General features: G+C 41.9%; 1 protein-coding gene across 1 annotated transcript in view; it reads left to right on the top strand.

Annotated features, from left to right (window-relative positions):
- Positions 1–22721, top strand: part of LOC120857076 (cytochrome P450 2J2-like) — a 31183-nt gene extending 8462 nt beyond the window's left edge. The window contains exons 2-9 of the mRNA XM_040232723.1: positions 277–439; positions 3038–3187; positions 3414–3574; positions 6336–6512; positions 11382–11523; positions 11875–12062; positions 19264–19402; positions 22204–22721. Coding sequence (XP_040088657.1) covers positions 277–439; positions 3038–3187; positions 3414–3574; positions 6336–6512; positions 11382–11523; positions 11875–12062; positions 19264–19402; positions 22204–22382 — 1299 coding nt within the window. The 3' untranslated portion in view covers positions 22383–22721. The remainder of the gene's footprint in view (positions 1–276; positions 440–3037; positions 3188–3413; positions 3575–6335; positions 6513–11381; positions 11524–11874; positions 12063–19263; positions 19403–22203) is intronic.
- The last annotated feature ends 4088 nt before the right edge of the window (positions 22722–26809 follow it).

Here is a 26809-nt window from a genome sequence, read left to right on the forward strand (position 1 = left end):
CTTTAGTATATTTTTATGCATTATTTGCAGGTCACATAAGCTCACTCAATTTAAGTAAGTTGAACATATGAATGAGTTTCATAATGAATGTCTATGTCCTCTAGTGGATTTAGTGGAAGTCTAGATGCAGCCCAAGATACACACACAGACACACAGATTCCACTCATTACAAGCCTCCCCTCCACACCCCCCTGGACCCCCTTCGCAGCTCCACACATTCTCCATCCAGGACACATAGACAAGTACATACCCAACTGTAACTCTTCTCTTTTTCAGATTGTGAAGAAATATGGGAATATTATTAGGCTGGATTTTGGTGCAGTTCATTCCATTCTTATAACTGGATTGCCCTATATCAAAGAAGCCCTTGTCTACCAGGAACAAAACTTTGTAAACCGCCCCATGTTACCTATTCAGAAACGTATCTTTAACAATAAAGGTAAGTTCCATGACCAAAATAAGAAGCATATATTTGATATTCCTGTGGCCTCTGAAAGTGCTTCCAACACTCCCAGGAGCAGGCCCCTCATAGAATCTCTGCCCCTCAAGGAAACTGAGTGGCCTCATTTCTTGTTGAATTCACCTCCTCAGGGAACCTGCCCAGGTCAGCTCTAATGTCAGGGATTTGGGAGAAGCGGCCTCACCTGCATGAACTCACTCGATGTTTTGATAAATAAGTATCCTCATCACTCAGTGATGTGATTTTTTTTTTTAAAGAAGAAAGGAAATGCTGTGTTCTCAAGCTCTCTTCTATTTTCTCATTCAAATCTTCAAATCTTGTCCCCTAGGAAAATATGTAGGTCAGCTTCCTCCTACTGACTTTGTGATCCCTTCTTGCCTCTAATTCCTTGTGCTCTGCTATTAAAGCTGTGCCTCACAAAGTATCTTGGGCTTTCTGTCAATGGAAGAGTTTGGCATGAATACTTAAAAAGATCATAAAATAAACTTGGTAAATGAACTTATATTTTCAAAACTCTGAATAAAAAGCTAAAATCTATTCTTCTACCAAAGCACTCTTTTTTTCCCCTGGGGGTTTCTCGATTCCTCTTTGAAATATTGCATCTATTAACTCTATGTCTCTATTTATTCTATGTCTGTAATGTGAACCTAGTGGCTGGCTCTAGTGATAAAACAGTGAGCAGAACAGACAGAATCCTTGGTTTTCTATAACTCACAAGTGATTAAAAAAGACAGTATCAATTACACAAATAATTTAAGGCTATGAGTGTTATGAAGTGTTACGAAGAGTAGGGTTCATCTGTTATGGGTATGTAATCTAGTTCTGAGACTCAGGAAAAGCTAATGAAGTTAAAGACAAGTAATAAAGTAAAGAAGCAATCCAGAAATCCAGTGATGAAGCAATCCAGAATAGAATCTGAAAAGTCTCTCAAGTGGGAAGAAGGACAGTGAACTGAGGAATTGAAAGGGGGCCAGTGTAGTACACACAGGGATTAAATGGAGATAATTAAGTGGAGGTAAAGCTGGGGAGTTTGGCCAGAAACAGTTCATGCAAATTCTTGTTAAGGATGTTGCTTTTTATCCTGATAACAATGGAGGCTCCTGAATGGTTTCAGTAGAGAAAGGAATCACCATATTTACACTGTATATTTTAGAGACTTATCTAAGCTGCAATGTCAAGAATGGAATAAAAAGCCTCAAGAAACTATGGAGTCTTGGAGGTTAGAGAAGGTGGTGACCTGGATGAGGGAGGTTGGAAGAAATGATAGCACAGTAGGTCAGACCAGGAAGGTAACTGTGAAGATACATGGATTTAAGCTACTCGGGAGGCAAATCCAACAGGACATGATGACCTAGACAGAGGGAGAATGAGGTGCCGAGGTAGACACCCAAATGGGTAGGTATAGGAAAGAAGGGACATGTGAAGGAGGAGAGATGTCGGCTGGCCTGGGTGGGGAGTTGTATGGAGCAAACCATGAATTCAGCCATTGGTATGCTGAGGGTGAAGCCAGGAGAGACAAGCAGCAGGGAATTGTGTATGCACCTGAAGCTGAGAGACAATAGCACATGTTAACTCTCAGTAGATGTCATTTGAAATTTTGGAGTGGAGATTTCCTAGAAATGGAGGACAGGGTAAGAAGAGAAGAGGCTTCAGACCTAATCATGAAGAGCTCCATCATTTCAAAATTGGATCAAAGAAGATAAGTTAACCAAAGGTATGATAATTTCTCTGAAGTCAGAGAATTAGCAGAAAAATCTGGAGAGTGTGATGTTCTGGGCTCCATTGGCAGAGAGTGTTTCAAGAAGAAAGCATCTTATGCTGCTGAGACCTCAAGATGAAGCTGAAGATGATCCTGGATTGAACAGTAAGAAGAACCGTTTCACTAAGGTGGTGGAAGCCAAAGGGAGATATTAGAAGGAGTTGAAGTGTGAGATGAAATGAAGAAATAAGAGGACGGTGGCCTCACCAGTGTTATAAAATAAATACCGTTATATGACAGCATATTAAGACGTATTCTTTTTCCTTTTTCTGTGGTATTCTTTCTGCACAGTGTTCACATTTCTTTGTTTTCTTGGGTGATTTATTTATCTTTTTAAGATCTTTTCTCCTTATGAGGATTGATTTTGTCTAATCCATAAATTCATACTTAGTATGTAGCACAGCAAATTCTTAAATGTGGTTATGTGACAAGTAATCAAAGTGTGGGTTTGGAGTCAGGCAGACTTGAATTTGAACACATGTTCAGGTGCATACTGTTTATGACCTTGTAGAGTGTAGATTTATCCTTTGAGCCTCATTTTTCTCATGATCAAAATTGGGAGGCTGATTTGTCAGTAAAGGTTATACTTACATCAGAGAGATTCTATGAGTACTAAATTACATAATGCATTAAAAATACTAATGTGCCCAGCATTGCAAGCAATCAGTAAATTCAAGCCATTATGTCCATTGCTTAGGGATTATTTCTCTGAATAATTTTCAAGTGCCTTAAAGTGCTTCTCCTTCCTTCCATCTGATATGTTATCACCCACGGACCTTGTTGCCTTGCATTTCATAACATTGTATTCATTTTCCCAGGCTTGATCAGGTCCAATGGCCAGGTATGGAAAGAGCAAAGAAGGTTCACCCTGACAACTCTGAGGAACTTCGGTTTAGGAAGGAAGAGCTTAGAGGAACGCATTCAGGAAGAACTCACCTACCTCATCCAGGCAATAGGAGAGGAGAATGGTGAGCGGGTCGTAGGACAGATGCAGGGACTGTGGTTCATGCTTTCACCAACCAAAAGCTCATCAATACCTGCATGTCTGTCCTAATATCAGCACTTTGTAGGGTACTGGGGTCATAGTCTTGGTGGTGGTTCTATTGTCTTTATGTCATACATCATATAGAGTAGACTTTTATTGGAATGAAAAAGAAACCTATCTGAAGGCTCCATCTCTTCTCCTGCCTCCAGGACAGCCTTTTGACCCTCACTTCATAATCAACAATGCCGTTTCCAATATTATTTGCTCCATCGCCTTCGGGGAGCGGTTTGACTACCAGGATGATCAGTTCCAGGAGCTGCTGAGGCTGCTGGATGAGATCTTGTGTATACAGGCATCAGTGTGCTGCCAGGTAAAGCTGTTCACATTTCATGTCTTGAAAAAAATATTGGGTTGACGTCAGAATCAGATGAGATGGAGTCACCCTTTCCTTTTTAGCTGAAATCTAATCTTTTTCAACACAAGCTTATTTGAAATCAATCTCTTGATTTTACTGTTTTGGGATAATATTGTTTAATATTTACTATAGACAAAGAAAATTTCCAACATTCATATAAAGTACAAAACTTTACATGACAATGTATGCAGTTGTGTTTGTGTTTTTTTCCTTGGAAAACATAACATTGCCATCACTTTTGAGTTTCTCCTATGCATTTCCTCCCTATTTCCACACCTGCCTGATCCTCACATGTGTGCTTCTGTGCCTGGCTCTTCCTTGGCCCATTGCTTTGAGATTCATTTCTTAGTTGCTCTTCTTTTACTCTGCATAGTTTTCACTGCATGAACATGATGCTGATTTTTGTTCTCTTGAAAAACATTATGGGGTTGATGAATACTTGGGGATGTTATGAATAAATCTGCCATGAACATTCTTGTTCAGTCATTCCTGTGGACACACCTACTCCTTTCTCTTGCATATACCCCTGGACCTAAAAATGTTTATAGCTGTCCAAGTGGTTATACAATTTACATTCCTATCTACACATGATATTATCAGTTTCCGACACTTGTGAGATATGGCTTTAAGGGATTCAAACCTCACCCCTTCCTTAGTAGTCCCTGGCCTCCTCTTTCGTCCTGCTAGGGTTTTGAGCCTGTCCAAACCTCTGCTCAACCCAGTGGCCTCTCAGCCCCTTTACTCGATTTGGAAGACTCTTCTAGGGTAAAATCAGACCCAAGTGTTGAAGTAAATGCTTGAGTATCTAGAGTAGGATTTACTTGCATTCATTTTTAACAAATAACATTGCCTGGAAGTTTATGGAATCTCACCAAAACGGAATAAGAAGTTAGCATGAATCCTAGCTCAGTAAAGGAGTATAGAATATGCCTGCAATGCAAGAGACGCTGGAGTCTTGGGTTCGACTCCTGGGTCAGAAGGTCCCCTGGTGAAGGAAATGGCAACCCACTCCAGTGTTCTTGCCTGAGAAATCCCATGGACAGCGGAGCCTGATGGGCTACAGTCCATGGGGTCACAAGAGTCAGACATGACTGAGTGACTAAAAAAAATGAATCCTAGTACAGTAAAGAGGTATAATGAATGTGAGCTATTATAATTATTATTGTTAATGTTATTTTTGGAAAACATTCTGTATTGTCATCTCTAATCTCAGTAATTCCATTTCCTACCCTTTTAGGAAGTCTGAGACCTCACTGAGTACCTTGTGGAGTATTCCCACTGAAAAGAAATTCCTGGGATGGTTGGATGGGGTAGTAGGTCAGGGGTAAGGGCAGGGGTACTATGCATTTTTAGAAACACAGAGTAGTTCAGCAACTTTGATGGACAATTGCATACACTTTATGAGTTAATTATTTAAACAATTCTTTAAGGATGAAATGAAGTATCCTGACGTATACAAGCAGATATGGGAATGTGTGAGCAAATCCAAATAGTGGTCCACTGACTCTCTGTTAGGTGCTCTAATGATCTCATGTGATTGTTCATAAAAGTAACCCTGGTGCCCCAATGTCAAATGTCAAATGCCTCAATGACAAATTACATCACCATCATTATCATCATTATTACTGTCCCCCACATTTGTGAAAGCAGCAGAGCTAATAGTCACGTCTCTTTCATTGTAAGTCAAGGAAATTTTCCATTATGTTGTGCTATCAATTTTATACTAGAAAGTATTAGAGAAAATATATCCAAAAGTCACAATTTTATTTTATTTTTTTGTTGTTTTTTTGAAATTTATTTTTTTATTTTTTATTTTACTTTACAATACTGTATAGGTTTTGCCATACATTGACATGAATCCACCACAGGTGTATCTTACCCACATGGAGAATACATCATAATGGGCAGATAGTCAAATACATTTCTATTTTTAACACAGATGGCTAGCTAGCTAGATAGCGGTATTCTACACAAACACACACACACACACACACGCTAGAGACAATTGCCATGAAAATAAAAAAGCAAAATTGAGGGAATGGAGAAAGGGCTCCAGAGATGCTGCTACTTAGAGGATTATCAGGATGAATTAAATAAAAGGCTAGTGTTGTACAGATTCCAGAGGAAGATCAATTGCAATTAGAAGAATAGCAAATGCAAAGGACTACATATTGTCATCCTTGACATTATCACAGAGACCAATGGGGATGGGCTAGAAAAACTGAGAGAGAGTTAAGATGGCAGTGAGTGACAGGCAGCAGAGGAAGGGACACGAGGGTGAGGGGTCAGGACACCTAGAGCTCCAGGCCAGGAGGAGGATGTAGAATTTGTCTAAACATCTTCAAAAGTCACCAGAATATTGAGGGATAAGCAGTGAAACATTCTATTAAACTGTTAAAGGATCCCTCAGGCTGCTCAGTAGAAAAAAGACTGGGAAGGGGGTTAAGGAGAGAGTCAGGAAATGTGTTGAAGGCTTTACAGAATCCAGGTAAGAAATGGTGGTGATTTTTACTAAACTGAAAAATGCATAGGGTAGTGAGAAGTGGTTCAAAATTGGCTATATGTTGAATGGAGGCCAGAGGGGAAAGATGAGGATTGAGGCAGAGAAGACAAGTCAAGGGTGACGCCAAGGGTCAAATGGAAGTAAGGAAGAGACATAGAATGTGGAACACTGTCTCACCCCCTTGTCCACTGACTGTTTCATTTTCTCCATCAGCTCTACAATGCCTTTCCAAGAATAATGGATTTCCTTCCGGGATCCCACCAAACTCTCTTTCGTAAATGGGAGAAACTGAAAATGTTTGTTGCTAATGTGATTGAAAACCACAGGAAAGACTGGAATCCTGCTGCAGCAAGAGACTTCATTGATGCTTACCTCCAGGAAATAGAAAAGGTGAGGGGACCTGGGTGTTTTCCTGAGGAGTGTTCTTAGAGAGCACATGGGGGGATTCTGGTTTCTTATTGCTGCTGTAACAGATCACCACAAACTTGGGGGCTGCAAACAACCAGGGCCCCTTCCTCCATCTTCAAAGCCATTGATGTAGCTTCTTCTCTGCCCCCATCCTCACATCTTCTCTTTATGTTCTACTTACTTCCCCTTATAGACTCTTGTGACTATAATGGTACACTGGGATAATCTAGAATAATCATCCTGTATCAAGATCCTTAACTTCATCATGTCTGCAAAGCTCCATCTGTCAAAAAGTATTCACCCATTCTAGAGATTAAGACATTCATATGTTTGTGAGTCATTATTCAGTCTATCACAGGAGAGAAAAAAGAGGCAATATTTCTTTTTTTTAATTAATTAATTAATTTATTTTTTATTTTACTTTACAATTCTGTATTGGTTTTGCCATACATTGACATGAATCCACCACGGGTGTACATGCGTTCCCAAACATGAACCCCCCTCCCACCCCCCTCCCCACAACATCTCTCTGGGTCATCCCCATGTACCAGCCCCAAGCGTGCCGTATACTGCATCGGACATAGACTGGCAATTCGATTCTTACATGATATTATACATGTTTCAATGCCATGCTCCCAAATCATCTCACCCTCTCCCTCTCCCTCTGAGTCCAAAAGTCTGCTATACACATCTGTGTATTTTTTGCTGTCCTGCATACAGGGTCATCATTGCCATCTTTCTAAATTCCATATATATGTGTTAGTATACTGTATTGGTGTTTTTCTTTCTGGCTTACTTCACTCTGTATAATCGGCTCCAGTTTCATCCATCTCATCAGAACTGATTCAAATGTATTCTTTTTAATGGCCGAGTAATACTCCATTGTGTATATGTACCACAGCTTTCTTATCCATTCATCTGCTGATGGACATCTAGGTTGTTTCCATGTCCTGGCTATTATAAACAGTGCTGTGATGAACATTGGGGTACATGTGTCTCTTTCAATTCTGGTTTCCTCAGTGTGTATGCCCAGCAGTGGGATTGCTGGGTCATGCAACTGACAAACAACTAATCTCAAAAATATACAAGCAACTCCTGCAGCTCAATTCCAGAGAAATAAATGACCCAATCAAAAAATGGGCCAAAGAACTAAATAGACATTTCTCCAAAGAAGACATACGGATAGCTAACAAACACATGAAAAGATGCTCAACATCACTCATTATTAGAGAAATGCAAATCAAAACCACAATGAGGTACCACTTCACACCAGTCAGAATGTCTGTGATCCAAAACTCTGCAAGCAATAAATGCTGGAGAGGGTGTGGAGAGAAGGGAACCCTCCTACACTGTTGGTGGGAATGAAAAGTAGTACAGCCACTATGGAGAACAGTGTGGAGATTCCTTAAAAAATTGCAAACAGAGGCAATATTTCATAGCATGTACAAATATCATTAACTCAGAACTGATGATACAGTTAGAAATAAACATATTGGTTAAAGAGTATTTGGCTTGTGTGCATGCTCAGTCACTAAGTCATGTCCAACTCTTTATGACCTCATGGTCTGTACGCTACCAGGCTCCTCTGTTCATGAAATTTCCCAAACAAGAATACTGGAGAGGGTAGCCATTTCATTCTCCAGGGGATCTCCCCACGTCTCCTACACTGCAGGCAGATTCTCTTCCTGGGAAGCCCATTTGACTTGAAATCTTTGGAAAGGCCAAATACTGCCTTTAGTAGTCTATTCTGTCCTCTACCCATATGTGAAAGACCTGAACACAAAGGAAAATGAGGCATTGTTTTCTTCTTACTTGTCAATATCCAGTCTCTTACACTTTTCTCAAGCTCCCCAGGTCAGGTCAGTTCAGTTCAGTTCAGTCACTCAGTTGTGTCTGACTCTTCTGCGACCCCATGAATCGAAGCACGCCAGGCCTCCCTGTCCATCACCAACTCCCGGAGTTCACTCAGACTCACGTCCATCGAGTCAGTGATGCCATCCAGCCATCTCATCCTCTGTCGGCCCCTTCTCCTCCTGCCCCCAATCCTTCCAAGCATCAGAGTCTTTTCCAATGAGTCAACTCTTCACATGAGGTGGCCAGAGTACTGGAGTTTCAGCTTCAGCATCATTCCCTCCAAAGAAATCCCAGGGCTGATCTCCTTTAGGATGGACTGGTTGGATCTCCTTGCAGTCCAAGGGACTCTCAAGAGACTTATCCAACACCACAGTTCAAAAGCATGAATTCTTCAGCACTCAGCCTTCTTCACAGTCCAACTCTCACATCCATACATGACCACTGGAAAAACCATAGCCTTGACTAGACGGACCTGTTAGCAAAGTAATGTCTCTGCTTTTCAATATGCTACCATAACTTTTCTTCCAAGGAGTAAGCGTCTTTGAAATTCATAGCTGCAGTCACCATCTGCAGTGATTTTGGAGCCCCCCAAAATAAAGTCTGACACTGTTTCCACTGTTGCTCCATCTATTTCCATGAAGTGATGGGACCAGATGCCATGATCTTCGTTTTCTGAATGTTGAGCTTTAAGCCAACTTTTTCACTCTCCACTTTCACTTTCATCAAGAGGCTTTTTAGCTCCTCTTCACTTTCTGCCATAAGGGTGGTATCATCTGCATATCTGAGGTTATTGATATTTCTCCCAGCAATCTTGATTCCATCTTGTGTTTCTTCCAGCCCAGCGTTTCTCATGATGTACTCTGCATAAAAGCAGGGTGACAATATACAGCCTTGATGTACTCCTTTTCCTATTTGGAACCAGTCTGTTGTCCCATGTCCAGTTCTAACTGTTGCTTCCTGACCTGCATATAGGTTTCTCGAGAGGCAGGTCAGGTGGTCTGATATTCACATCTCTTTAAGAATTTTCCACAGTTTATTGTGATCCAGAGTCAAAGGTTTTGGCACAGTCAATAAAGCAGAAGTAGATGTTTTTCTGGAACTCTCTTGCTTTTTTCCATTATCCAGCGGATGTTCGCAATTTGATCTCTGGTTCCTCTGCCTTTTCTAAAACCAGGTTGAACATCTGGAAGTTCACGGTTCGTGTATTGCTGAAGCCTGGCTTGGAGAATTTTGAGCATTAGCTCTCCAGTACAGAACACAAAAGTGAAATTGAGTCTGATGCCCAGAGTTTAGCCTCAAGTGGGAGGGACTTTTGCCTTCCTCCCTCATCCCCATGTCATCCACTTTTCGGTATTATTTTCAAAAAGCAGGAAAAAGGTCAAATTGGATGTCTATCCTTTAACATAGTGAACCCCCTGGTTAATGTTCACCATTGCATTTTGGACTCATTAGATAGTTTATTCGGAGAAGGCAATGGCACCCCACTCCAGTACTCTTGCCTGGAAAATCCCATGGATGGGGGAGCCTGGTGGGCTGCCATCTATGGGGGTTGCACAGAGTCGGACATGACTGAAGCAACTTAGCAGCAGCAGCAGCAGCTTGTTTATTCCTTTCCTGGAGCTGAAAGAACGACACATTTTTTCTGTCTCCTCTATTTCACTTTATTGTTATAACATTCATAGAAGCATTGATTCCTCCTGAAAGGAGGAGACTTCAGTTGCTATGAGGTGTGCAGCTTTGGACGGCACACAGGGCAACACTGACTCATCAAAGCTTCTGGAGGAAGCTGGTAAAGGTGCTGGAGTGCCATTCAGAATGGCTGTTGGAATCAGATGTTTAACTGGGGAGGCGTGAGGATTGTACTTTAGAGCAATGCATTTTATTCTTTCTGGTGTCAGTAAAAGCATTTGTTGAGGATTTGTTATATGCCATTTCCTACTCACATAATTCATAATGCCACTTGATGAGTGAATATTGTTATTTCTATTTTATGGAAAAGGCAATTGAAATATAGACAAATTTGTGTGTGTGTTAGTCACTCAGTTTGTGTCAGACTCTGCAATCCCCTGGACTATAGCCTGCCAGGCTCTTTTTCCATGAAATTTTCCAGGCAAGAATACTGGAGTGGGTTGCCAGTTCCTTCTCCAGGGGATCTTCCTGACCCAGGGATCAAAGCCTGGTCTCCTGCATTTCAGTCAGATTCTTTACTATCTGAACCACCATGGAAGCCCAACTAACTTGTCGGACTTAGTTCGGGGCTGAGATTAAAGCCCTGGAGGAGCTGGGAGTTGAACCCAGGGCCTCGTGCATGCTAAGCACAAGCTCTACCACTGAGCTATACCCCAGTTACAGATAGGTTTAGTGGTTTAGGACCTTGATCAAGTTATACACATAGTGAATGCTGTGGCTAATGTTGGAACTGAAGGCTGTTTTTCCAGGGAAAAAACATGTGTGTATGTGTTTGTGTGTGCAGTCACTTAGTCTTGTCCAACTGTTATGGTCCCATGGATATAGCCCACCAGGCTACATAGACAGAGGAGTCTGGTGGGCTACAGTCCAAGGAATTTTTCTGGAGTATGGTGGGCTACAGTCTATGGTATTTTGCAGGCAAGAATACTGGAACAGGTTACCATTTCCTACTCCAGGGCATCTTCCCAACCTAGGGATCAATCCAGTGTCTCTGGTGTCTCCTGCATTAGCAGGCAGATTTTTTACCACAAAACCCAGGATATTAATAGATTCTCCCAAATTTTAGTAGTAAAATAAATTAATTGACCCATTTCCATCCACCAAAACTAACAAAAGCTTCCAGCACTTGAGCCGGAGGATGATAATGATACTGCAGTAATAAGTCTCTGCATCCTGGGGTGGCTAAAGGGAAAGTCATTTCTCCTGAGGGGAGGAAATGTCTCCTTCCCTGTTCTCTCTTGGGTGAAGCCCTGTGTGCTGTGGCAAATTAGAATCATCTGAAAAGTCAATAATCACTATGCTTTCTAGCATAAAGGCAATGCTACTTCAAGTTTCCATGACGAAAACCTCATCTACAGCACCCTGGACCTCTTCTTGGCTGGAACAGAGACAACTTCAACCACCCTGCGCTGGGGGTTGCTTTTCATGGCGATGTACCCCCAAATCCAAGGTGAGCACATCAGTGTGTGTGCCTGGACCAGGTCAGAGTGCTTCCGTAAATCAGTTCTTACAAATCTTAATGTTCCTAAAAGGAAAGTTGATTTATCCTCACCAGTAAGATAAAACTAAGCCTCAACAAGCTTCAGGAACTCACAGCAGAAACATTGTTGAGCAAGAGTTTGGCACCAGATTTGTCTCACACCAGGGCCCACTTCCCACTCACTTACCACCCTGAGGAGCAGTCTGGAGAGCTCACTATAGCTTTAGCCATTTTGATCCTGGTTATTCCATTCCTTAGCTTAACCAGGCTTAAGGAAACTTATGGAATATTAGAATAATATAGCCTCCTCTTATTTCCCAGAAAAAGTCCAAGCTGAGATCGACAGGGTGCTCGGCCAATCACAGAAGGTGAGCACAGCAGCTCGAGAGTCCATGCCCTACACCAACGCTGTCATCCACGAGGTGCAGAGAATGGGAAACATCATCCCCATGAACGTGCCCAGGGAGGTGACAGTGGACACCACCCTGAATGGATACCACCTGGTCAAGGTAATTAGAGGCTCACTCACAGCCTCAGATCTCCAAGCTGATATTTTAAATGGTGTGAATCTCAACTGAAAAGTGACATGTTTTCTTCTTTTAGGGAAACACTTATGGGGAGAGGTATTTTTGCTGGTGGAATACTAGATTTTTTCTTTCATTTGGGGTCTTTAGAAGATTACTTCAAATATATGCTAATAAGTGTTCTGGAGGAGGAAGGGGAGTCCTAGGTAAATGTGTTTATATGAAGACTGGCTTTTCTTTGCTACAAGATTGCTCAGTGTTCTTACTCTGTGATTGTGAATATCTCTGGGGATACAGCTGCAGCAATTCTCAGTCAGACTTTGCTAAGAGGTCCTTTTGTTTGCCTTGGTAGAGCTTCTCACAGGATAGGGACCCTCCAGACTTGTGTTGGAAAATTCTACTTCTTAATCCTGGGGGCAGAAAATGTTGACTTATGAGGGACATGTGGGATCACTTGAACCAAAATCACATTAGAACTGCTGTTTCTAACATAATATCCCCACAGGTATTGTTTCCAGTGTTAACTTACAGCCCCTTGATGGGACTATCTCAAAAAGGAAAAGAATCCAAGCCTGTGTAGTATTAAATAACAGAAAAGAGGAGAAGGAAACCAATGCTTCCTTGGTTCCTAAAGCAGTCGGGACTATATAGATTCTTTCAAAATGTCTGATTCAGTCCTCAGAATAATTCTGCTATCTTCATTTTACAAATTTGAAATCCAGGCTCAGAGAGAGGTTAATCTTGTTTAAGAATTCTCAGTTACAAAGTGACAAGAGTTGGGTTCCAGAAACAGATTTGTTCTGAGTCCCAGGCTCATCTTTGTTGTCTACACCATGTTCTCTCTATAAGAGTTGCTTTACTTTGACTTTATTTTTTTTTAATTAGATAGATTTTATTATATTATTTTTTTAATATTAAATTTATTTATTTTAATGGGGGGGGTTAATTACTTTATAGTACTGTATTGGTTTTGCCATACATCAGCATGAATCCACCACAGGTATACATGTGTTCCCCATCCTGAACCCCCATCCCTCCTCCCTCCCCGTACCATCCCTCTGGGTCGTCTCAGTGCACCAGCCCCAAGCATCCAGTATCATGCATCAAACCTGGACTGGCGATTCCTTTCATATATGATATTATACATGCTTCAGTGCCATTCTCCCAAATCATCCCACCCTCTCCTTCTCCCTCTCCCACAGAGTCCAAAAGACTGTTCTATACATCTGTGTCTCTTTTGCTGTCTCACATACAGAGTTATCATTACCATCTTTCTAAATTCCATATATATGCATTAGTATACTGTATTGGTGTTTTTCTTTCTGGCTTACTTCACTCTGTACAAGAGGCTCCAGTTTCATCCACCTCATTAGAACTGATTCAAATGTATTCTTTTTAATGGCTGAGTAATACTCCATTGTGTATATGTACCACAGCTTTCTTATCCATTCATCTGCTGATGGACATCTAGGTTGCTTCCATGTCCTGGCTATTATAAACAGTGCTGTGATGAACATTGGGGTACACGTGTTTCTTTCAATTCCGATTTCCTTGGTGTATTTGCCCAGCAGTGGGATTGCTGGGTCATAAGGCAGCTCTATTTCCAGTTTTTTAAGGAATCTGCACACTGTTCTCCATAGTGGCTGTACTAGCTTGCACTCCCACCAACAGTGTAAGAGGGTTCCCTTTTCTCCACACCCTCTCCAGCATTTATTGCTTGTAGACTTATGGATCGCAGCCATTCTGACTGGCGTGAAATGGTACCTCACTGTGGTTTTGATTTGCATTTCTCTGATAATGAGTGATGTTGAGCATCTTTTCATGTGTTTGTTAGCCATCTGTATGTTTTCTTTGGAGAAATGTCTATTTAGTTCTGTGGCCCATTTCTTGATTGGGTCATTTATTTTTCTAGAATTGAGCTGTAGGAGTTGCTTGTATATTTTTGAGATTAGTTGTTTGTCAGTTGCTTCATTTGCTATTATTTTCTCCCATTCCAAAGGCTGTCTTTTCACCTTGCTTATAGTTTCCTTTGTTGTGCAGAAGCTTTTAATTTTAATTAGGTCCCATTTGTTTATTTTTGCCTTTATTTCCAGTATTCTGGGAAGTGGGTCATAGAGGATCCTGCTGTGATGTATGTCGGAGAGTATTTTGCCTATGTTCTCCTCTAGGAGTTTTATAGTTTCTGGTCTTATGTTTAGATCTTTAATCCATTTTGAGTTTATTTTTGTGTATGGTATTAAAAAGTGTTCTAGTTTCATTCTTTTACAAGTGGTTGACCAGTTTTCCCAGCACCACTTGTTAAAGAGATTGTCTCTACTCCATTGTATATTCTTGCCTCCTTTGTCAAAGATAAGGTGTCCATAGGTGCATGGATTTATCTCTGGGCTTTCTATTTTGTTCCATTGATCTATATTTCTGTCTTTGTGCCAGACAGTACCATACTGTCTTGATGACTGTGGCTTTGTAGTAGAGCCTGAAGTGAGGCAGGTTGATTCCTCCAGTTCCATTCTTCTTTCTCAAGATTGCTTTGGCTATTCGAGGGTTTTTTGTACTTCCATACAAATTGTGAAATTATTTGTTCTAGCTCTGTGAAAAATACCGTTGGTAGCTTGATAGGGATTGCATTGAATCTATAAATTGCTTTGGATAGTATACTCATTTTCACTATATTGATTCTTCTGATCCATGAACATGGTATATTTCTCCATCTATTAGTGTCGTCTTTGATTTCTTTCACCAGTGTTTTATAGAGTTCTATATATAGATCTTTAGTTTCTTTAGGTAGATATATTCCTAAGTATTTTATTCTTTTCATTGCAATGGTGAATGGAATTGTTTCCTTAATTTCTCTTTCTGTTTTCTCATTATTAGTGTATAAGAATGCAAGGGATTTCTGTGTATTGATTTTATATCCTGCAACTTTACTAAATTCATTGATTAGCTCTAGTAATTTTCTGGTGGAGTCTTTAGGGTTTTCTATGTAGAGGATCATGTCATCTGCAAACAGTGAGAGTTTTACTACTTCTTTTCCAATTTGCATTCCTTTTATTTCTTTTTCTGCTCTGATTGCTGTGGCCCAAACTTCCAAAACTATTTTGAATAGTAATGGTGAAAGTGGGCACCCTTGTCTTGGTCCCACAAAGCTGGCCTGGTTGATTAGCTCAAGATGATGAGATAGAAGCACATCAACTTAACTCTTCCTATGTAAACACAAAAATCACAATTATCTGCTGGGTGCTCAGTCGCTCAGTCATGTCCGACTCTTTAAGACCCCATGGACTGTACCCCACTTGGCTTTTCTGTCCATGGGATTTTCTAGGCAAGATTACTGGAGTGGGTTGCCATTTCCTTCTCCAGGGATCTGCTGAATAACCATTAACAAAATTGCTAAAACTTGTCAAACAAGACACCCTAATTCCAGTTTTTTAAGGAATCTCCACAGTGTTCTCCATAGTGACTGTACTAGTTTGCATTCCCACCAACAGTGTAAGAGGGTTCCCTTTTCTCCACACCCTCGCCAGCATTTATTGCCTCTAGACTTTTGGATAGCAGCCATTCTGACTGGCATGAAATGGTGCCTCATTGTGGTTTTGATTTGCATTTCCCTGATAATGAGTGATGTTGAACATCTTTTCATGTGTTTGGATAAGAAAGCTGTGGTACATAACCACGATGGAATATTCAGTTCAGTGGCTCAGTCGTGTCCGACTCTTTGTGACCCCATGAATCGCAGCATGCCAGGCCTCCCTGTCCATCACCAACTCCCAGAGTTCACTCAGATTCACGTTCATCGAGTCAGTGATGCCATCCAGCCATCTCATCCTCTGTCGTCCCCTTCTCCTGCCCCCAATCCCTCCCAGCATCAAAGTTTTTTCCAATGAGTCAACTCTTCACATGAGGTGGCCAAAGTACTGGAGTTTCAGCCTCAGCATCATTCCTTCCAAAGAAATCCCAGGGCTGATCTCCTTCAGAATGGACTGGTTGGATCTCCTTGCAGCCCAAGGGACTCTCAAGAGTCTTCTCTGACACCACAGTTCAAAAGCATCAATTCTTCGGTGCTCAGCCTTCTTCACAGTCCAATTCTCACATCCATACATGACCACTGGAAAAACCATGGCCTTGACTAGACAGACCTTAGTCGGCAAATTAATGTCTCTGCTTTTGAATATGCTATATAGGTTGGTCGTAACCTTTCTTCCAAGAAGTAAGCATCTTTTAATATCATGGCTGCAGTAACCATCTGCAGTGATTTTGGAGCCTAAAAAAATAAATTCTGACACTGTTTCCACTGTTTCCCCATCTATTTCCCATGAAGTGATGGGACCAGATGCCATGATCTTTGTTTTCTGAATGTTGAGCTTTAAGCCAACTTTTTCACTCTCCTCTTTCATTTTCATCAAGAAGCTCTTTAGTTCCTCTTCACTTTCTGCCATAAGGGTGGTGTCATCTGCATATCTGAGGTTATTGATATTTCTCCCAGCAATCTTGATTCCAGCTTGTGTTTCTTCCAGCCCAGCATTTCTCATGATGTACTTTGCATATAAGTTAAATAAGCAGGGTGACAATATACAGCCTTGACGTACTCCTTTTCCTATTTGGAACCAGTCTGTTGTTCCATGTCCAGTTCTAACTGTTGCTTCCTGACCTGCATACAGATTTCTCGAGAGGCAGGTCAGGTGGTCTGGTATTCCCATCTCTTTCAGAATTTTCCACAGTTTATTGTGATCCACACAGTCAAAGGCTTTGGCATAGTCAATAAAACAGAAATAGTTACTCAGCCATTAAAAAGAATACATTTGAATCAGTTCTAATGAGGTGGATGACTCTGGAGCCTATTATACAGAGTGAAGTAAGACAGAAAGAAAAACACCAATACAGTATACTAACACATATATATGCAATTTAGAAAGATGGTAACAATAACCCTATATGCGAGACAGCAAAAGAGACACAGATATATAGAACAGTCTTTTGGACTCTGTGGGAGAGGGCGAGGATGGGATGATTTGGGGAGAATGGCATTGAAACATGTATAATATCATATGTGAAACAAATCGCCAGTCCAGGTTTGATACATGAGACAGGGTGCTCGGGGCTGGTGCACTGGGATGACCCAGAGGGATGAGATGTGGAGGGAGGGGGGAGGGCAGTTCAGGGTGGGGAACACATGTACACCCGTGGCAGATTCATGTCAATGTATGGCAAAACCACTACAATATTTTAAAGTAATTAGCCTCCAATTAAAATAAATAAATTTATATATATATAAGACACCCTAAATAGATAGCCAGTGGGAATTTGCTGTATGACTTAGGGAGCTCAAACTGGTGCTCTATAACAACACAGAGGGGTAGGATGGGATGGGAGGGAGGATCAAGAGGGCAGGGACGTATGTATACTATAGCTGATACATGTTGAGGTATGGCAGAAACCCCACACAATATTGTAAAGCAATTATCCTTAAATTAAAAATAAACAAAAATTTTTAAAGATACACTAAATCCAAAGACAAAGAAGAAGCCCTCACAAGATATCAGGAGAGGTGGAACTGCAACAAAATCAGCTCGCATACGCACCAGGTGCTGTGCTTAATCGCTCAGTCATGTCCACTCTTTGTGACCCCAAGGACTGGAACCCGCCAGGCACTTCTGTCCATAGGGATTCTCTAGGCAAGAATACTGGAGTGGGCTCCCATGCCCTCCTCCAGGGGATCTTTCCAATCCAGGGATCAAACCCAGGTCTCCCACATTGCAGGTAGATTCTTTACGGTCTGAGCACCAGGGAAGCCTACTTGCCAGGTGGGCAACCTGCCATCTGGAAAACAATTATACTACAGAAGTTCTGCCACAGTAGTGAAAATCCTGAGCCCCAAGGCAGGCATCCCAGCCTAGGGGTCTGGTAACAGGAGGAGGAGCCCCCAGAGAATGTAGCTATGAAGATGAGCAGATTGTGATCTCAGGAATTCCACAAGGCTGGATGGAAAAAGGACAGTCTTGGAGGGCATACACAAGACTGTGGACTATGTGCACACCAGCACACAGGCAAATAAAGCAGTGACCTCTTATGAGGTCTTAGACCTACTGCTAGTATTGGAGGGTCACCTGCAGAGGCAGGGGCAGCACAGCTCACAGCAGGGACAAAGAGACTTAGAGCAGCAGCTCCAGCAGATACTCATTGGCATGAGGATGCCCAGAGGTTGCCATACGAAGAGGCCTGGAAAATATTGGGAACAAATGACAGAGAAACTGAAAGAGACTTGATGTAGTAAGCATGCAGGCAGAAGGATGGTGACTCAGAGTGGGCAGGTGAAGTGCCTATAATCTAAGAGAGATGGAAGCCATTGAGGGGTATCTATTGAGGTCCAAATATGGTGGGTGGATAGGAGTGACATAATTAAATCATGTCCAAAGCTAACTCAGCTTTCAGTGTGTCCAGCACTGAAGGGAAAAGAAAGGATATGGATGTAGTGAGGACTAATGTAGGAGTGTGGGAAACCAAGGTAGTAACTTGGACCAGGCAGTGATGGACCTAAAGTGGAGGTGATAGAATCAAAAGAAAACGCAAGTAAAGTTGACCACCCCAGTGAAGGACTGGATGAAGGCAGAGTGAGAGAAAGGGAGGCATGAAGGAAGACTCCTGAGTTTCTAGCTGCATACCAGGAAGGATAGTGGTTTCTTCCATTTGGTGACCTTATTCTATTATTAAACTTTCTGTGGGATTTACTAGATAACGGAGGGAAGAGAATGTGAGAAACGTAGGTAAATGAGACATTTTTCGTGTTGGACAAACTGCCATAGTTACCACTTGAGTAAGCAGCTGGGTCAGTTTTGGTCTAGAACTGCCTTCCCACTGTCACATTATTCATATATGTTTCATACGTGTTCATTGATGCATATGCGTTCCCTCCCAAGTTCTACACTAAGTCCCTGCAGAGATCCATTCTGCACTAAGAGCAGTCACACTTCCCTGATAAATTCCCAGCAGATAATTCCAGTCCATCAGTGTAAGCTGTTCCATGGCAAAAAAATGGTGCTAGGGATTGGGCTCAGAAGGTGGTGGGTTGGTGAGGCTGAGGGAGTTCAGGGTGCTGTCAGCCCAGGTGTGGGAGCGCCAGAGGACTGCCGCCCATCTGTATGTGTATGTTGTGTGGGTCAAGTCTTGCCTGAGTCTCTCCTGCCTTCTCCAGGGATCCCTGGTCCTGACCAACCTGACGGCACTGCACAGGGACCCCGCAGAGTGGGCCACCCCCGACACCTTCAATCCGGAGCATTTTCTGGAGAATGGACAGTTTAAGAAAAGGGAAGCCTTCCTGCCTTTCTCAATCGGTGAGTAGCAAGAAATAGGCATGTGGGAACCCAGGACTCCTCTCTCTGCCCTTTCCTACTCTTCTCCTTGTGATGCTTTGCTTTAGTTGGAACGTCTCTGGATAGCCCTGCCCAGCTTGACTCACTCTTGCTGTGGTTGCACCTCAAGATTCCCTAGGCTGAGCATCCCCAGGACTCATGCTGTTACTTCCTAAGCCCTGGCTTGACTCTGATGGAGATTTCAACTTCACATTGTTCTGTCCCTGCCAACACTGGTGACAGAAGCTTAGCCTCCTCCTGTTACCCACAAAGAAGGTTGGGACCTTACCATCTGAGTAGAGTTTTAAGAGTTTCAAGATCTTTTTAGGGCCTCCCACTCACAAAAATGTAAAGTGAATTACTATGAAAGGGATGGGGGAGGTGCCAGTAAAGGAGCTGCTTGTCTGTCATTATGGGCATCACCAGGGACTTGGTGCCATGGACTTAAGTAGATGAGATTCTACTCTTTAAGATCTTTCTGAAGAGGTCTTTTTAAATTTTGCCTTTTTAAATTCTAATAACTCTTTACAAATATAGTTGCATCGTTCACATGGTGCACAACCTGAAATGTATGAAAGAGAATGCAGGGAATCTCACATTTCCAAGGCAGCCAGTTCCAAAAGTTCCAAAGGCTCCAAATGTTCTAACTCATAACTGTGAAATGAATAACAAAATTCTTCATATGTACCAGATAATGAGTTATGTATTTTGTTGAGATCGTTTCAAATAATTTCCCAAATCCTTAATTCTAAAAATGTTTCCTGAGCACCTGTTATGTGTAAAGTATTCAGTCCCAAGGATATGAAAAATGATTCAGTAGACAAAAATACCATGCAACTCTCATGAACCATTTGTTCTCCTGTAACCTCCCAAGGTTCAAATTTGAATCACCACTTTGGGTATAAGGAAGGTAACTGAAGTTTAGCAGGGTCAGCTATGGAATATACACTCATAAAAGTCATGGGGGCAGTCTTAGAACTGAGTGTTATTCAGGTTTGTCCAATACGAATGCCCATGCCTCTTCCTAACAGTGTCTCCTAAAACAATAACTAAATGCTACACTGAGTTGACATTCTGAAATTCATAGTAGTTTTCTTATCATTAAGTTAAATTAAATACAGATTAATTTTCTGTGACAGTATCATTTTGCTGATCATGCCACAAAGGCACAGAGAGGAAGGGTCTGGAATTTGACCCCATGCTTAGCTTAACTTAGGCATGATACAGAGCCCAGGCTTTCCTGCTGTAGGACACTGTCCTGTGTATATCTGAACTCATTTGAGTAGATCTTCTGTGTCTTTCCTCTCTAGTTCTGTGCCACCTTTGCTAACATTGAGCAAGTCACTTTCTAATCTCAAAGCAGAAATGAGGTGTAAGAAAACCTTCTAGTCTTCCTGTCTACAAGAGCTCAGGTTTCCTATTATAGTACAAAGTTTTAGCTGTTTTAAGTGTTCTAATTATTCTCCTTAAGTTTTTGTTTTTGTTGTTGTTGTGAGAGTTGTAACATACCCTTCTAATTACAGATTTTATTTTCCAGGAAATTATTTTATTTAATATGTACAGCAGTCGTTATTAACAGTTTGAAGGAAAGAAATCAGTATTTCTTTTCCCAATGTAAAGAAATTAGAATTTAGAGAAAGCTGTTTTTTGTCCAAGGTCATGTACCCAAGGAATTGGCAGAAAACAGCCTAAGACTCGTTTTTTTTTAAATTTTTTTTGTAAAGTAGAGTTGATTTACAATATTGTGTTAACTTTCAGTAGTAGAGCAAAGTTATTCAGTTATACATATATATTTATAAATATATATGTGTGTGTGTGTGTATATACATATACATATATATACACACACACACACCTTTTTTTTGTTGTTTTAGTTTTTTTCCCTTACAAGTTACTACAAAATATTGGTATACTTCCCTGAGATATACAGTAGGTCCTCACTGGTTATGAATGAAGTTCTAATCTAGTGTGCTCCCTAACACAATTACAATGTAACACATTTACAAAAACAAGGGTTTTGTCTGGATTATGGGATTACAAACATCTTTTATATCTTTATTCTTCTCAGACATTTGTTTTTCATTTTTGCAGTGAACATATATTAATTAGTGAGAAAGTAAGTTATTAAAACACCCACAAGAGAGATAATGGAGACCCAAGTAAGGTGTTGTAGCCCAAGTGGGGAGGAGGGCATCATGCAGGGAGGGGCTGGGGGAACCTGGAAGAGATGTTGCAGAGGTGGGCTGAGATGGGGTTGGCCCTTCACGGGGAGCCCTGGCAGGGAGATTCCCAGTCCCGATGGAGGGAAACGTGATGTATTGAGAAGCTGCCTCATACTTGAGAAGCCTTGATCTGATGTTCACTTTCTTATACTTCTCAACAGTTTTTTTTTTTAATGATTGAAAAATATTAAAACAGAATTTTGCTTTTTGTCTGCTTTTGCCATCATCATTTCCAAATGGATTTTTGATAGACTTTAGGCTAGATGCCATTTGTAGGTCAACCCAGCCCCTCTGTTGTTCTGTCCACAGCCTGCACGTACACCCTGTGCCTTACCATCCTGACACCTGAAAGCACTGAGCTGTGCGATTGTAGATTCACTTAACTGGGCTTAGGTTTACAAGGTGGTTGCCATGAAATAAGCCAGCTACATAAAGGCCAGGGCCTATCAGGCTCTCACTTTTCTCAGGTTTTTTAAGACATGGTACAGGATTTCAGTCCTTTCCTTGTGGGACACAGTCACCACCTGAGCAGGTAACTCATGTCATATTTTTGTCTTTCAGGAAAGCGGATGTGCCTTGGAGAACAATTGGCCAGGACTGAGTTGTTTATTTTCTTTACTTCACTTCTGCAAAATTTTACCTTCAGGCCTCCAGAGAATGAGAAGCTGAGCCTGAAGTTGAGAGCAAGCCTGACCAACTCCCCAGTCAGCTACCGCCTCTGTGCTATTCCTCGGGCCTGAAATTGTCGAGAGGAGGAGGGGAAGGAAAGCAAGAGCAGTGGGCCTGTTCCCCCCAAGACAGAGCACATGCTCAGAAGTGAGGGAGCAGCATTCAGTGCCTCTAGGACAGTTCACAGGAGCTGGACTCAGAGGAAACTGGATCCAAACCCCAGCTTTACTGTCTCCAGTGGGGCCTTGGGCAAATCAGTTATGTTGTGAGTGATTTCATTTTCATCTGGGAAGTATAAGGTGGACAATGATTTCTTCTCTAAAGGAAAAACTAATGCAAAAATCAGAGGAAATAAAGGGCTTTAAATTGCTTGAAAACCATAAAGCACATCATAAAATTCACAGTTGTGATCTGCCTCCTGTGTCCTTCCTTAGACGAGGACTTGCTTCTGGCCTGTTGAGATGGCCTGGGTCAAAGTGGCGCCAAATGGTGGATAAGAGTTAGAAGTTGGGCCCTGGGGCAGTCACAGAGGTCAGCCAGAAAGGCCCTCACACTTGGTAGCATTGAGCAAGCTTATCCTGCTTCTGCCTCAGACTGGCGCCTGGGAAGTCAACAGGGCAGGTAGATTCCTGATTGATAAGCATAGTTCTATGGAAAGCAGTTTCTCTGGTCTACCTAAGAAAACACTACCTTGGCCTTGGACACCAGAGCCTAATAGAATGTCACGAAATTTAAACAAACATGGAAAGCAAGTTCAGTTCAGTTCAGTTCAGTTGCTTAGTCGTGTCCAACTCTTTGTGACCCCCAGCACACCAGGCCTCCCTGTCCATCACCAACTCCCGGAGTTCACCCAAACTCAAGTGCATTGAGTCGGTGGTGCCATCCAGCCATCTCATCCTCTGTCGTTCCCTTCTCCTCCTGCCCCCAATCCCTCCCAGCATCAGGATCTTTTCCAATGAGTCAACTCTTTGCACGAGGTGGCCAAAGTACTGGAGTTTCAGCCTCAACATCAGTTCTTCCAATAAACATCCAAGACTGATCTCCTTTAGGATGGACTGGTTTGATCTTCTTGCAGTCCAAGGGACTCTCAAGAGTCTTCTCCAACACCACAGTTCAAAAGCATCAATTCTTCGATGCTCAGCTTTCTTCGCAGTCCAACTCTCACATCCATACATGACGACTGGAAAAACCATAGCCTTGACTAGACGGACCATTGTTGGCAAAGTAATGTCTCTGCTTTTTAATATGCTATCTAGGTTGGTTCAGTTCAGTTCAGTTCAGTCACTCAGTCATGTCCGACTCTTTGCGACTCCATGAATTGCAGCACGCCAGGCCCCCCTGTCCATCACCAACTCCCGGAGATAGCTCAAAATCACGTCCATTGAGTCGGTGATGCCATCCAGCCATCTCATCCTCTGTCGTCCCCTTCTCCTCCTGCCCTCAATCCCTCCCAGCATCAGAGTCTTTTCCAATGAGTCAACTTGTCTCATGAGGTGGCCAAAGTACTGGAGTTTCAGCCTCAACATCATTCCTTCCAAAGAAATCCCAGGGTTGATCTCCTTCAGAATGGACTGGTTGCATCTCCTTGCAGTCCAAGGGACTCTCAAGAGTCTTCTCCAACACCACAGTTCAAAAGCATCAATTCTTCGGCGCTCAGCCTTCTTCACAGTCCAACTCTCACATCCATACATGACCACAGGAAAAACCATAGCCTTGACTAGACGGACCTTAGTCGGCAAAGTAATGTCTCTGCTTTTGAGTATGCTATCTAGGTTGGTCATAACTTTTCTTCCAAGGAGTAAGCGTCTTTTAATTTCATGGCTGCAGTCACCATCTGCAGTGATTTTGGAGCCCAAAAAATTGAAGTCTGACACTGTTTCCACTGTTTCCCCGGCTATTTCCCATGAAGTGATGGGACCGGATGCCATGATCTTCGTTTTCTGAATGTTGAGCTTTAAGCCAACTTTTTTGCTCTCCTCTTTCACTTTCATCAAGAGGCTTTTTAGCTCCTCTTCACTTTCTGCCATAAGGGTGGTATCATCTGCATATCTGAGGTTATTGATATTTCTCCCAGCAATCTTGATTCCAGCTTGTGTTTCTTCCAGCCCAGCATTTCTCATGATGTACTCTGCATATAAGTTAAATAAGCAGGGTGACAATATACAGCCTTGACACACTCCTTTTCCTATTTGGAACCAGTCTGTTGTTCCATGTCCAGTTCTAACTGTTGCTTCCTGACATGCATACAGATTTCTCAAGAGGCAGGTTAGGTGGTCTAGTATTCCGATCTCTTTCATAATTTTCCACAGTTTATTTTCAACCACACAGTCAAAGGCTTTGGCATAGTCACTAAAGCAAAAATAGATGTTTTTCTGGAACTCTCTTGCTTCTTCCATGATCCAGTGGATGTTGGCAATTTGATCTCTGGTTCCTCTGCCTTTTCTAAAACCAGCTTCAACATCAGGGAATTCACGGTTCACATATTGCTGAAGCCTGGCTTGGAGAATTTTGAGCATTATTTTACTAGCATGTGAGATGAGTGCAATTGTGCGGTAGTTTGAGCATTCTTTGGCATTGCCTTTCTTTGGGATTGGAATGAAAACTGACCTTTTCCAGTCCTGTGGCCACTGCTGAGTTTTCCAAATTTGCTGGCATATTGAGTCTAGCACTTTCACAGCATCATCTTTCAGGATTTGAAACAGCTCCACTGGAATTCCATCACCTCCACTAGCTTTGTTTGTAGTGATGCTTTCTAAGGCCCACTTGACTTCACATTCCAAGATGTCTGGCTCTAGATGAGTGATCACATCATCATGATTATCTGGGTCGTGAAGATCTTTTTTGTACAGTTCTTCCGTGTATTCTTGCCACCTCTTCTTAATATCTTCTGCTTCTGTTAGGTCCATACCATTTCTGTCCTTTATCGAGCCCATCTTTGCATGAAATATTCCCTTGGCATCTCTAATTTTCTTGAAGAGATCTCTAGTCTTTCCAATTCTGTTGTTTTCCTCAATTTCTTTGCACTGATCACTGAAGAACTTAACTCAGATGACCATTATATCTACTACTGTGGGCAGAAATCCCTTAGGAGAAATGGGAGTAGCCATCATGGTCAACAAAAGAGTCCGAAATGCAGTACTTGGATGCAATCTCAAAAACAACAGAATGATCTCTGTTCGTTTCCAAGGCAAACCATTCAGACCAATCTAGATAGCATATTAAAAAGCAGAGACATTACTTTGCCAACCAAGGTCTGTCTAGTCAAGGCTATGGTTTTTCCAGTAGTCAGGTATGGATATGAGAGTTGGACTATAAAGAAAGCTGAGTGCTGAAGAACCTATGCTTTTGAAATGTGGTGTTGGAGAAAACTCTTGAGAGTCCCTTGGACCACAAGGAGTCAAACCAGTCCGTCCTAAAGGAAATCAGTCTTGAATATTCATTGGAAGCACTGATGCTGCAGCTGAAGCACCAATACTTTGGCCACCTGATGTGAAGAACTGACTCATTAGAAAAGACCCTGATGTTGGGAAAGAATGAGGGCAGGAGGAGAAGGGGGTGGCAGAGGATAAGATGGTTGCATGGCATCACCGACTCAATGGACGTGAGTTTGGGTAAACTCCAGGAGTTCGTAATGGACAGGGAAGCCTGGAATGCTGCAGTGCATGGGGCTGCAAAGATTTGGACACAACTGGGGGACTAAACTGAACTGAACTGATGGGAGAGGCCATGCTTAATAAATCTTTAATCCAATTTCTATTGAAGAGTGAGGCTGTTTTTCCTCCTTCTCTGTGTGCAGATGATACTATATTAATATGTGAAGTGAAGAAGTGAAGTGAAGTCGTTCAGTCGTGTCCGACTCTTGGCGACCCCATGGACTGTAGCCTACCAGGCTTCTCCGGCCATGGGATTCTTGAGGCAAGAATACTGGAGTGGGTTATCATTTCCTTCTCCAGGGGATCTTCCCGACCCAGGGATTGAACCCACGTCTCCCGCATTGGAGGCAGACGCTTTAACCTCTGAGCCACCAGGGAAGCCCTTATATTAATATGTAGGAAACACTAAAGATACCACATACACAAAGCTGTTAGAAATAACAAATTAATTCAGCAAATTTGCAGGATCCAAAACCTACAAAACTCAGTTGTGTTTCTGTACATTAATAAAAAACCATCTGAAACAGGTCTTTTTTTTTTTTTCTTTAATGGAATCTAACAGACAGTCTTTTAATTAGTCTGTTTAGAATACTAACGTTTAGTGTGGTTATTAATACAGACTATTATCTGCCATATTCATTGCTGTTTTCTGTCATTGCTTTTGATTTTTGTTTCTTTTTGTTTTTCACTCTTTTTTTCTCTCCTTTTAACTGAGTATTTTGTATAATTCCATTTTCTCTTTGTCTTAGCATGTCAATTATATTTTGTTTTTAAAATTTCAGTGGTGGCTCTACAGTTCACAGTATATTTCCAACTGATTCAAATCCACTTTCAGCTAGAACTAG

This window comes from Oryx dammah, unplaced genomic scaffold (genome assembly GCF_014754425.2).
Source record: "Oryx dammah isolate SB20612 unplaced genomic scaffold, SCBI_Odam_1.1 HiC_scaffold_28, whole genome shotgun sequence".
NCBI lineage: Eukaryota > Metazoa > Chordata > Mammalia > Artiodactyla > Bovidae > Oryx > Oryx dammah.